General features: G+C 34.7%; 1 protein-coding gene across 1 annotated transcript; it reads left to right on the top strand.

Moving 5' to 3' along the window:
• Positions 1–7,920: 7,920 nt before the first annotated feature.
• On the top strand, positions 7,921–12,370 carry LOC108736923 (glucose dehydrogenase [FAD, quinone]-like; the record flags this gene model as incomplete). The annotated part of the gene is made up of 2 exons (XM_018469536.1): positions 7,921–8,372; positions 11,072–12,370. Coding segments are annotated over 2 exons (1,668 nt in total), but the record flags the coding sequence as incomplete, so codon positions are not given.
• Between the last annotated feature and the right edge of the window lie 707 nt (positions 12,371–13,077).

The following is a 13,077-nucleotide window of genomic DNA, read 5'->3' on the forward strand; positions in this document are numbered from 1 at the left end:
TGAGATTCTATGGACATTGCGCTTATAGATATGTGGTAAAGATCGAAAATATAGTTATATGCACAATAGCACAATAATGCCCCTTACACACTAACGCTCAATCCGCAAACTGGCTATTTCACCGACCGGCAAAGAAACTGAAGCTCTCACCGGTGACCAGCCCGGAATTTGATTACTGTTCGGCTAGAAGTGCCATACTGTCGTCCTATCTATCATATGTGGAGGTTCTCTGTATGTCTCAAATTTCGTAGCTTTTAAATAACGAAATGCGCAAAGAAAATTACACTTATGTATTTTGCGTACAATGAAAAGATAGATAACAAAATATTAACATGAAAATTATGCCAAAAACTAGTATATTAGGAGTATTTAGAGTACGTACTAAGAACGCATTAAGCAAAAATTTTCAAGCTTTCGAAATGTGGTGTTATAGGCGAATAATGAGGATACCGTGGATAGTGAAGGTTAGAAATGAAGAGGTATTAGAAAAATTGGAGAACAGAAGACTCTATGGAAGTCAATAAAAAATAGGCGAGATAGGTTGGTAGGACACCTTCTCAGGCATGAAGGTCTAGTCAGAGACGTATTAAAGGCAGAAACAGGAGGGGTAGAGGCAGACCTAGGTTAGATTACTTTTCGCAAATAGTTAAGGATATGGGTTGCGCTAGTTTTAGGGAAATGCGAAGATTAGCTCAGGATAGGAAAGAGTGGAGGTACGTGTCCAACCAGATTTATAATATGTCACACATGCCTTCCCAGACGGTTTTAATAGTTTAGTGTCTGTCTTTAAATTTGCACTTATTTTTTTCGATTACACAATGAACACCTCAATGTCAAAATTTTCCAGTTTTATTCCAGACTACACCGTCGAAAATGTTAAAATGGAAAATTGAGATCTACGATCATGTATCACGGTGACGACAAAATCCCCAATCGTGTGTCTAAGGCTCTTGCACATGAACGGTCAATCCGTCGACCGACTCTTCCACCAACCGGCTAAAAACCAGAAAAAAAAATAGGTATTACTTATACGTTCAAATATAATTTTCGTAACACACCTATCGATTTCGGATATCCTGCTGACCTATTAACATTCAAAATAAAATATCAACGGCGAATACATGGTCGCCGGTTGATAAATTAATTGACGCATTTGTTTCAATACGCGTAAGTCTATGCAAGTTGATACACGAACGAGAATTGTGCCTTTGCCGTCGACAATTGCAGACTTTCATTTTGACTTTGCATCGACATCAATGTGTAAAATGCTTCTATTGCACTTCTTTCTACTACCAGTGGTCGAATCTATAATTTTCTTGCTAATGCTTTCTAAGAGAAAATGAGGAGAAGGTAAATAGGTGGAAAGAATATTTAAAGAACCTATACGCAGGCCATGAGTTAGGAGATATATTAGGGAAGGAAGATAGTGTGGAGATTGATGAGCTAGGTTATTCCATAATGAGAGGAGAGTTCGATATAGCATTAAAAAATTTAAAGAATAATAAGGCGCCAGGTACAGATGGGATACAGGGGGAAATTCTAAAACATGCAGGGCAATAGGTTAGAGATCGTATGTTTAAGCTAGTTAGTCACATTTACGAGACGGGGAAAGTTCCCAAGGATTATAAACGGAACGTGGTAGTAACCATCCCTAAAAAGAGAGGCGCGGATAGGTGCGAGACATTTAGAACAATAAGCTTAAGTTCCCATGTGTCTAAACTCTTAACTAGAATTGTACAGAGGAGGATGGAAAAAAAGAGCGGTAGAATTATTAGAGGAAGATTAATTTGGTTTTAGAAGAAATGGAGAAACGCGGGAGGCAATTCGAGCTGTTAGGGTAACAACAGAGAAAACGATAGAAGAAAGAAGGAGTGCGTACATAGGATTTGTAAATTTAGAAAAGCTTTTGACAATGTTAAATGGGACAAGATGTTAGATATACTTAAAAATTTAGGGACGAATTCCAAAGATAGAAGAGAGATACTTAGTTTGTATAAAGAGCAACAGGCAGTTGTACGGAGTTGAGGCTGCAACGCAGAGAAGTAAATATTAGGAAGGGAGTCAGACAGGGATGCGCACTTGCGCACTGTCACCGCTACTTCGAAATGTGATGTTACAGGTGAACGATGAGGATACCGTGGATAGAGGTTATAAATGACGAGGTATTAGAAAGAATAGGAGAACAGAGGACTATATGGAAATCGATAAGAAATAGACGAGATAGGTTTGTTAGAGGCTGAAACGTAAGTCAGAAGGGGTAGATGTAGACCTAGATTAGATTACTGTTCGCAAATAGTTAAGGATATGGGTTGTTCTAGTTTTAGGGAAATGCGAAGACTAGCTTAGGACAGGAAAGAGTGGAGGTGCGTGTCGAACCAGCCTTAGGACTGATGACCTTATGATGATGAATGCTTTCTTGTATTTTCTTCGCTGGCACACCAATGAATAAGTAACAGCAATCTTTTTTTAACCATTTTATTCTTCAAAATCCGCGAAATATCTTGAATATATGCTCCGTCTTCGTTGGATGAAAGTATGACACTGTCAACGGACAAAAATTAATTTCCCGACCGGTCGCTGGTAGAGTAATGTATGAAATAATCTTGGTTTTTATGTAGGTCTGTCAATCTACCGACCGGTTATTTTACCGACTGGTAGAAAAACGGAAATTATTTAACACATGGCTCCGGCGACCGTTGGAGTTCCGTACTGTCATCTGAAGTAGGCAAAGTTTCCCTATACATTGGAAATATTTTAGTGGGTTTAAGAATAAAATGTAAGAAGAAAAGTGCACTTTTGTACTAGGTGTACAGACGAAAGAAAGGCAAAGAACGTTAGAAAGAAAATTGTGGATTCATCTACTGCTAGTAGCGAGAACAGAAGCACTGTCGCAAATACTAAAATGAAATTGCGATCTACAGTCATGTACCTACAACGGCGACGATAAAATCACCGTTCGTGTGTCGACTTACATAGATTTGCATATTTTGAAACAAATGTACCGGGTAATTTGCCAACCGGCGTTCGTGTGTTCGCCAACAAAATACCGCGATCGTTGTATGTTAGGTTCTTCTTAAACGTACGTAAAATAATTTCTTCCGACTTTTCTGCCGGCCGGCGAAATAACCGGTTGGCGGATTAGCCATCCGTGTGCAAGAGTTTGTATTTTGTTTCCTTTCATGAAAATACGCAAGCATTAATTGTTATTAATTATTGTGCTCATACGTTCACTTTTATTCTGAGAACTATAAACAACTGATTACTTATTTTGACGTTAAATTATCAGCTTGAAACAATAGCCGTTATGTCAGTCGTGTAACATGAGCTACAGACAATTCAAGAAAAAAAAAAAGAATAATTACCAACTTTATAATGATACAATACGTGCTAATAATTATTGCTATTAAATAAATACGTTCCTTCTGGATATGTAATCTGTTAATTAATTCTTTAATCATATTAAAGCTGTTAAGATAGTAATCTGAAGTTCATTCGTTGTCAAATGTGAAACAGAAAAAAATGAAGTTGATGATAAATAAAAGAATATTTAACATCGCAACTTTACTTCACCATTTCAATTTTTAGAGATCCAAAAATTATTTACTTTCTGGTAATTTAGAAAAATCACTGCACACTCTTTTTAATACATTTGAGAAAGTGCATCTAGTAAAATTTTACTTTTTTCTTACGCTTGTTAGTAATAGTTTCCCTTTCTCTTAAAGTAATTAATAGTGTAAAAGTCAACGGAAGGCTGTATACATTTTACTATTTCTCGCTTGGTAAAATATTGAATTCTGAAGTTGCTCAGGTGGGATATAATTATTTCGTTTTAATTACAATACAGCCGGTTGAATTAAGTCATTGATTCTACCTGCCGGACATTCTAAAAAGGGCAATGCACTCTTACGGTACTATAGTGCAATAATAATTAAAAGAAGCGGATGAACAACAACCGCTACAAAATTTTATGTGATCTTTATGCGTCCATCAAGGACGTCTGTTAACCTTTTTTATGGCGGTCATGGAACGGTAAAACGCAATGAAATTCATGTATCTGTGGAATGGACAGATATATAGAAAATAGGAATGAGAAGTCGTTGATTTCTAATGTTCACTTTAAGCATTAAGCGATCATGGTATTTTAATTGTTTTCGATATCCAGTGTAATGGTCAAAATTTAACAAAAGGTTCGTTGACCACAAATTAGTTTTCTATAATTTCACTTAAATATCTCTTGCGTGAGAAACAATAATAACAAAACAAATACTTTTAACAAAAACTAACGGAATCTGAACTGAATGGCGTTTAGAGAATTTGGAATATTGAAGTATCCAAATCATCCGTTAAAATTTAAATTTCCTTGAAGACGGTAAAAAGTCATTTTCCTAAGTTCAAGAAACAATTTCATTTTTTATAACGGAACAAATTCAGAAAACCATTTATAGTACTTAATTTACATTCTATTATGAAAATGTTGTAATATACATGTATATATTAAATATCTTTTATTTATGAGATAATACAACATAAATGCACTGCTATCAGCATCAATAAACAGTCAATGTGTCATTTTATAGATTACAAACCTTTCAACGCGGAATCGTGTGTTACTGATTTCATAATTTTTTGGCCCTACTACTCCCCGTATGTAACTTTTCGTTATTATTTTTTGGAAGGCGTAAAAGTTGCAAATTCTTCCTTTTTTTCATGTCTTATGTTCTATAACTCATCGTCAGTATAATGTTTGCATTGAACAAGTTTCCACTGAAAAGTTACCGACATTTAAAAACCGTCAATGCGACCAACTTTGTTGAATAATTATTGCAAAAGTGTCGAAAAACGATTAAAAGTTACCATTTTTGCAATTAGCAGTTTATAGTAAAATAACCCTTTCCATATTTTTATGGTATCGAGATGAAGCTCTTAACCTTAATTCGAATGAAAATTTGTAGAACTCGATAGGTCAATTTGTTGCTGAACTATTCAAATTTGTAAGAAAAGGAAGAAACTATTTTTATAAAGGATTTCTTTACATTTCACCACCGGATTCATTTTTTAATTGTTGTAATTCAAGCGACTATGATTTTACAAATAAAGTCTGAACTCATCTCCTGTTTGGACATATAGAATCATTTCTTCCTTTCAAATCTTTGTTTTGATATCAGTTTTCAATGTTGTTTCCAAGTTAGAAATGCGACAATGTATAGAAACGATCTAGTTTATAACAAAAATGTGCCACTCTTTTTAAGGATTAAATCATCATCATAACGTCATCAGTCCTAAGATTGATTGGACACGCTCCTCCACTGTTTCCTATTCTGAGCTAATCTTCGCATTGTGAGCAGTAATATAATCTAGGTCTACCTCTACTCCTCCTAACTCCTGATTCAGCCTCAAATATGTCTCTGACTAGACCTTCATCTTTTTCGAACTTCTTCTAGTTTTTCGTATCCTATCTTCATATTCACTCTTTTCCTACTTTTTTCTCTCTTACCAACCAGTATTTCTGTTTTACATTTATTTATTTTCACACAATACTGTTTTGTCAACACCTCTTCCAAGGATGGGTATAAATAAGAAATGAAAATTTTTTTGGCATGATAATTAAAGACCGGATAACTTTAGGGATAGACATACAGGAGCAAATGATTAGTACGGTTTGATTTGCAGATCATGTAGCAGTATCAGCATTTAACAAATATGAGGAGTTAAAGATAATTTTTAATAAAATGGAAGTAGTACTGTATGAGAAAATTTAAAAGTAAAACAAAAATGCTGGCATGTAAGAGGACAAAAAATCGGGAAACAGTGAATATATAGATAGAAGACGAAAAATTAGAAGAAGTAGCTGTTTTTCGGTATCTAGTCAGGATGAAAGGGGCAGATATAAAACAGAAGACAGTGCAAGGTCGAGATCGGCTTTAACAAAAAGAAGTCGCTCTTGTGCTCACGAACGGTTAATTTAGAAATTTAAAAAAGATTGGTGAACGCCCGGAGTAGGGTGCTAAACGAGTGCGAAACGTAGGCGGTAGCTGCGGCGGAAAAGAAAAGATAAGAAGCCTGAAAAATGAGGAGGCATTAGAAAGACGAAGAGAACCGATGGCGCTATGGAACTCAATAAGAAATAGGCCAGATGGGTTGGTAGGATACCTTTTCAGGCATGAACGCCTAGTTAGAAACATAAAAGTAGACACAGGAGCTGAGGAGTACAGATAGACTTAGATTAGATTACTGTTCATAAATAGTTAGGGATGTGGGATATTCTAGTTTTAGGAAATGCGAAGATTAGCTCAGGCTAGGAAAGAGTGGAGGTACGTGTTCAATTAATCTTAGGACTGACTATCTTATAATGGTGATGATAATAATGGTTTGAGTTTCCATTAAATAAACGCAAATTCAATTGATTTGGTATATTGGTTTCGTTATGCAGTATTTTTTGCTTTAATAGCATTGTAAAAAGTCAAGATCAACATAATTTATACTAATTTGCTGCAAAACTCGTTCCTGATGTTGTACTTGGGCTACTTAAAAACCGCATTAATTTACTACCAAATAACATTTTTGTCTTTGCAGGTTTATTAATTTTTTACTTTTTATCTTACCGTGACCTTCTTTAAAAATCTGTTTTGAGTTTTAACTACCACTGGGGTCGTAAAGTACCCAATTCAATTTATATGGACCGTAAAACGACAAGGATCGTCTCTGGAATTTAGGCAATGGAGATAATTTTTGCTCATCGTATCAATTTGCCCATCTTTTTTATACTGAATTTTAATGCTAGCGTTTAAGTCCAATATAATAAATTAATGTTGAATGGGGAAATATGCAAAAGTTAATACAAATAAAGACAGGACAGCTGTAAGGGTAGACATACAGATACAAAGGATTAGCACGCTTAGATTAATTAGAAGATGACATAGCAGTAGTAATGTGTAGCTCAAAAGTCTGTTGATTTCATTTTTTGAAAGTAGTACAAAATAATATCCTTTTCATGTAAAATTATTACAAATCAAGGAGATAGCAGTATATCTCCATCTGTAGAGGTATATTTTCTGCTAGTCGTAGTAGTTCATAATCTTTGGCAAATACCTTTCATTTATTCATTTCTTTATCTAAACTACGTGCTGTGTGCTGATGAGAACTACTGTATCTGGTAGCTTCGGTGATAAATTTGTGATCATGAACCTAATCTTCTTGGCTACAAAAATAGAAAATTATAATATTAATCGAATTAATGGAACCACTATAAAGGTTTGTAGAAAAGCAAAGATGTAGACTTAGAAGATTAATGTATTTAAACTTAATCGCAACGAATTTGTAACTCTTTTACACTTTTGACCATAATACACTTCATCGTTACAAGATGTATGGCATAATAAAAATAATTTAGATTTTTTTATCATAATAAAACTAGTACAAAATAGCATGTTTAATAAATTCATTACTTGTTGTTTTTAGTGGTAATTAGCTTTTCAAATTTTTGAAAACATATGCTGTAGGTGCATATCAAGAGGCAAACAGTAGGTTTGAGTCACAGCAGTAAGAACATTGAGACGTTAATATACAGTTAGCACTGTTGGTTGAAAGGATAAAATTCTATCCGTCTGTGCAATCTTCCTTGACAACATTAATACGTAGTAAATTGCCTAAATGAGAAAAACGACTGAAGCGCACAACAAACAAGAAACCTAAAAGTATCGATTGGTTAAGACGTTTACGGCCACTATTGGATTAGGATCTGAACAAAATCACTTTGCCTCTAAAAATATATTGTTTCTCTAAAGGCTCAGCTCTTTGAAACGCATTTCTTAGACTCCTCTCAATAAAAGCTTATTAATTATCTATTATTTCTAGTATTAATTATTCATACACATTCCATTCTTTTTTTCTTTACCTATCTAAATGAGTTCTTTTCTTTAGGTACCAGCGATGGTAGTGAACTTCCAGGATACTCCAATAGACTGGGCTTATCAGACTGAATCAGAACCAGTAGCCTGTTTAGGTTATCCTGATGAAAAATGTTCCTGGCCGAGAGGCAAAGTTCTAGGAGGTACAAGTGTGCTGAATGGAATGATGTACATGAGAGGTCAACCAAAAGACTACGACAACTGGAAAGAAGCTGGTAATGAAGGGTGGGGTTACAACGATGTCTTTCCTTATTTTTTGAAGTCGGAGGATAATCTTGAAATTGGTACGCTCGTTGATCGGCGATATCATGCTAGAGGAGGCTATATGACAGTTAGCAGGTTTCCAAATCAACCGGAAATTGCAAACGACATACTAGCTGCAGCATGGGAGCTAGGTTATCCAATCAGTAACGACCTCACTGGGGAACAGTACAGCGGATTTGCCATTGCTCAAGCATGCGTGAGGTATTACAGTCAATTTTCATTATTAAATAAATACCTCTTATATTACTGAGGGCCAAGAACGCGTTAAATGGTACGGTATTGAATGATTCGTGGAGGAGAAACGGGAAAATTTGAACTTCAGTTTCATCTTTACAAACTGATGACTAATCAGAAAAAATACGTATATAATTTAATTACCAACAAAATCCTTGATCTAGGTAATTACTTATTGCCTTTTAGGTAAATCTGGACACCTATCAGGGTAATTGTGAACACATGGGAAGATTATCAACACTTTATTTTTTAGCGCAAAATTCACAAGTACTTATTTACAATCTTCTCTAATTTTCATGTGTCCATTTTTGATAAGCATTACTTATATTGTGTTTCCTTAAGCGATCGTTTTAAGAATGTACTTGCTGTCGGTGTTTCTTTTATATGCATGAGGCATTTAAAATAATAAAAAAAAATAAGAACATTTATTCATCGTTAATTCCAGACGTCCAAATATTAGTGATGGGTCGTTATTCCGTTAACGTTATTTTGGAACGTTATTTTGTTGCAACGTTACGGAACGTTACTATTTATCGTATAACTCGTTACTGAGGAACGTAAAGTGGCAAGCACTGCAACACAATAGAACAGATGAACGGAACGGATCGACTATCGATAATCATTTATGTTTAAATGAATCTATCATATATTTATAAAATGTGTTTTATTTTAAATTTTATGTTGTTTTTATTACCCCAACTTAATTATAATTTGAAAATAATCGAAAAAGCCGTTTTGATTTGTTTCAAAATAACGTTATTTAATAACGTTTTTTAAAAACGTTATTTTTATTCAAAGTTCCAATTTGCAACGTTATCGAATAAGAATCGTTATGCCCATCACTAGCNTACCTTAGGTCTTCAGTTAATAGTTAATAACTACTCGTTTGGATTTAATTACAAGGCGATATATAATTAAGTATCGATATAGGATTTCTCATTTTTAGAACTATCCGTTTCCTAAAGAGATGGTTACAACACACTAGTACAATAGTAAAATACAGAGGGTCATTGTTTTCTGTATACAGATAACCTCAAATTAATCAGGAAAAAATTATCTTTTTATCTCTCATTCCCCACTGGGAATCGAACCAGTGCTTAGTAGTAGATTATCTACTGGTGCGTAAAACCAGATGCCCGAATTCGATATCTGGCGGGGAATGACAGCAGCCACAACTTTTCCTCATTAATTTAAAGCTATCTGTAGTGGTAATAAAAAAAAAAGTTAATTCACTAACGCATTGAATTTAACCCGTCAAAAATTTAGTGTCTACGATTTTTTTTGTTTCAGTCACATAACCTAAAATATAAAAGTTGCCTAATTTTGGATAGGAAGGAAACCCTAAAATTCGACATACAAAATTTAAAAGTCAATTAAATATTCGGTTTTAAAACGTATTTAGCGATAGAATATTATCTAATTGTTACAAAAATTAAGTTTCCGTATGTGGTAGGTTCCCAATTTTGGATGAGGAATACAATTTAAAAAAAAAACCTTTTTTGAAATTTAAAAAAGTGCCTTTTTCTACTTATTTTTTATTCCCTTTACGATTGAAATAAATATTTATTTATGCATATCTTGTTTTTATTGCGGTAAAAGCATGTTTTAGGTGCAAAAGAATTATTAAAATATTTTTTATTCACACAAGAAAGTTGAATAAAAAAGGTATCCAAAATTAGGGGACTCTATGTTCGGTTCTCGATTCGCCACTTAGTCTAGGTATATTGTAAAGTTGGTATGAACATAGTTTCGTAACCCAAATTGGATTAACCTAATGCTTTCTCTCACAAAATGATTTGTTGAAAAAGTGTTCTTTCTGATTAAAGTTCCGAAAGATTTGAGCTTTACATGTAGAATACAATTACTTTTAATATGACAGGCGGCTTGTTGTCAGAACAATATTGCAAGTTAAGTGAGCTATGGAGGAATGCTAGTAATACACCGCCTAAGCACTTAGCTCACATGAAGCACATTTACATTAATGAACAAATACTAGACGTATCACGTTTTTGGTTTTGATGAGTAAGAGCATAAAATAATTGGCTTAATTTGATACATTTGACATCTTCAGAATTTCATTCCAGCAATATATCTATATTTAAAAAATTTACTTATGAAGTTTAATTTATGATTTTTCTCTACAGCAGTTACAACGTTTTTACTGTTACTAAATAATTATATATAACATTATATGCGCCAATATAGTGGTATGAAACATTAATGTTAAATTTAATTTAATTTAGACTAACGTTGCGTTTAGTGATAAAGTATAAAAATGGTAATATATCGCCATCTGCTGGCATTTGTTGCTCATAAAAGGGATTCATAGCGTTTCTTAAGAGCCCGTGCAATAGCATTTACTTGCATATTGAAAATCGTAACAATGTAGAAATTTTCTTTAATATTTCGAACACTTAGAATCTCCTTCCTTGCTAATTTAATTATATTTACTAAATTTTGTAGTTATTTTTTATTTTGATGGGTAATCTTTACACTTACTTGCAAAATAAGTATTTATTTCAAGCATATCACACATTATTAGTTTTGTGATTAACATTCTTCTAATTGCTACACGAAGCAGTTTATTTCAAAAACACTTTGTGTAGTAACATTTCTAACATTTTAATGAGAACTTTAACGTTCTAAATGCATGACAACAATTTCAGGAACGGAGGAAGACTGAGCAGCGCTCGAGCATTCCTCAGACCGAATAACGTCAGGCGTCGTCCAAATTTGCACATCCTGCTAAATGCCACAGCTACGAGGCTACAATTTAACAATTACAACAACAAGAAGTCCGTTAAGGGGGTCGAAGTGCTTGTAAACAATCGAAAATCATACACAATCCGCGTCCGAAAAGAAATCGTTTTATCTGCAGGAGCTATAAATTCACCACAGATTCTTCTTCTTTCTGGTGTTGGACCGAAGAAAGTATTGAACGATGCCGGAATACAACAAGTACACGAACTACCAGGGGTGGGTGCCAATCTCCAAAATCATGTCGCTTTTTATATGGTGTTCAATCTGCTTAAGCAGAATAACACTTTTGATTTGAACTGGCCTGCGCTTCTGGATTATGTAATATACAAGCGTGGTCCTCTTGCTTCGACAGGTATGTCCCAAATAACTGCCAGGATCAATTCAAGACATGCCGATGCCAGTGGAACATACCCGGACTTGCAGTTATTTTTCGGTGGATACAGTGCGAACTGTGCTAATACAGGAGAAGTAAATGCACTGAGAAACGCTAGCAATCCTGTAGAACCAAGACAAATCTATATTTCCCCAGTAGCTCTTCACACTAAGAGTAGAGGATACATAGCTCTTAATTCATCAAACCCATTAGACCCACCGTTGATGTTCGCCAATTATTTAACTGCACCTGAAGATATGGCTGTGATGATAGACGGCGTCCGGGTATGTCAAGCTCTTGCCAACACTAATGTCCTAAAGGAAAAATATGGAATCGAAATGGCCGACATTCCTTATGGAGATTGCGCAGATCGGTACATATATAATTCCGATGAATATTGGGATTGTGCAATTCGACATTCCACCGGACCAGAAAACCATCAATCTGGTACCTGTAAAATGGGACCAACTACCGACCCGATGGCTGTAATCAATCCCAAACTACAAGTATACGGAATTGATGGTTTAAGAGTGATGGATGCGTCTGTGATGCCCACTCTTGTTTCCGGCAATACGCATGCAACAATAGTTATGATTGCGGAAAAAGGTTCCGATATGATAAAGCAAAGGTGGCTTGGAAACAATTATTCCAAAGATAAAACTAAGTCTCAATATCAGAAATCTGTTAGCAACTTTATCAGCAAACCTCCATACCGTAACAACTGGCGTGGGGGATACTTAAAGCAATAATTCCTGTTTTAGTTTCATAAGGTATTTAAATGTAAATAGGTGAACCTGGAAAGTTTTCACACAAATATAATAATTTTTCTGTACCAACTGAAATTTCATTTATAGTCAACTGAATGCCTCATTGAATATAGTCTATAGTCTATTAAAAATTAATAATTGAACTTTGTATGTTTTTTTTGAAGTGNAATATAGAGGAGGCCGAAGTCATCTGTGAGAGTGATGTAGTTTTACCAGAAGCAAGTGAAAAAAAATCTAAACACAATGATGAAGAGCCAGACATATTCAACTACCCGGAGCCTTTTATTAAACAATCCCTAGACAAGTGAGAAAACCTACATTAGAAGCATTGTTTGATGATTTTGAACCATGCCAGAATATAAAGGAGGCCGAAGTCATCTGTCAGAGTGATGTGGTTTTATCAGAAGGAAGTTAAAAAAAATCTGAACACAAGTCTTACATATTCGATCTTGATTTTAGTCTTGGCCTTGTCTTGTTCGTTCGGTCTTGGTTTTGTTCGTTCTACTTAGTCTTAGTCTTGGTCTTGTTCGTCCGGTTTTGGTCTTGGTTTTGCTAGTATTAAGACAGTCTTGGTCTTGATCTTGCTTTTTTGCTAGACCGAGACCAAGACCGATTTTGCTAAGCAAAGATCTAAACATTAGGTCATGCGGCTCGGTGGGTAGTATGTTAACGCCCGTAGTAACCACTAGTTATATACATAAGCAAGAAGGAAAGGGGTTGCTCTATGAAGGATGTGGATGAGGAGGACTACCGACTGATTGGGAGTTAGTAT

This window comes from Agrilus planipennis, unplaced genomic scaffold, assembly GCF_000699045.2.
Source record: "Agrilus planipennis isolate EAB-ADULT unplaced genomic scaffold, Apla_2.0 scaffold151, whole genome shotgun sequence".
NCBI classification, from domain to species: Eukaryota; Metazoa; Arthropoda; class Insecta; order Coleoptera; family Buprestidae; genus Agrilus; species Agrilus planipennis.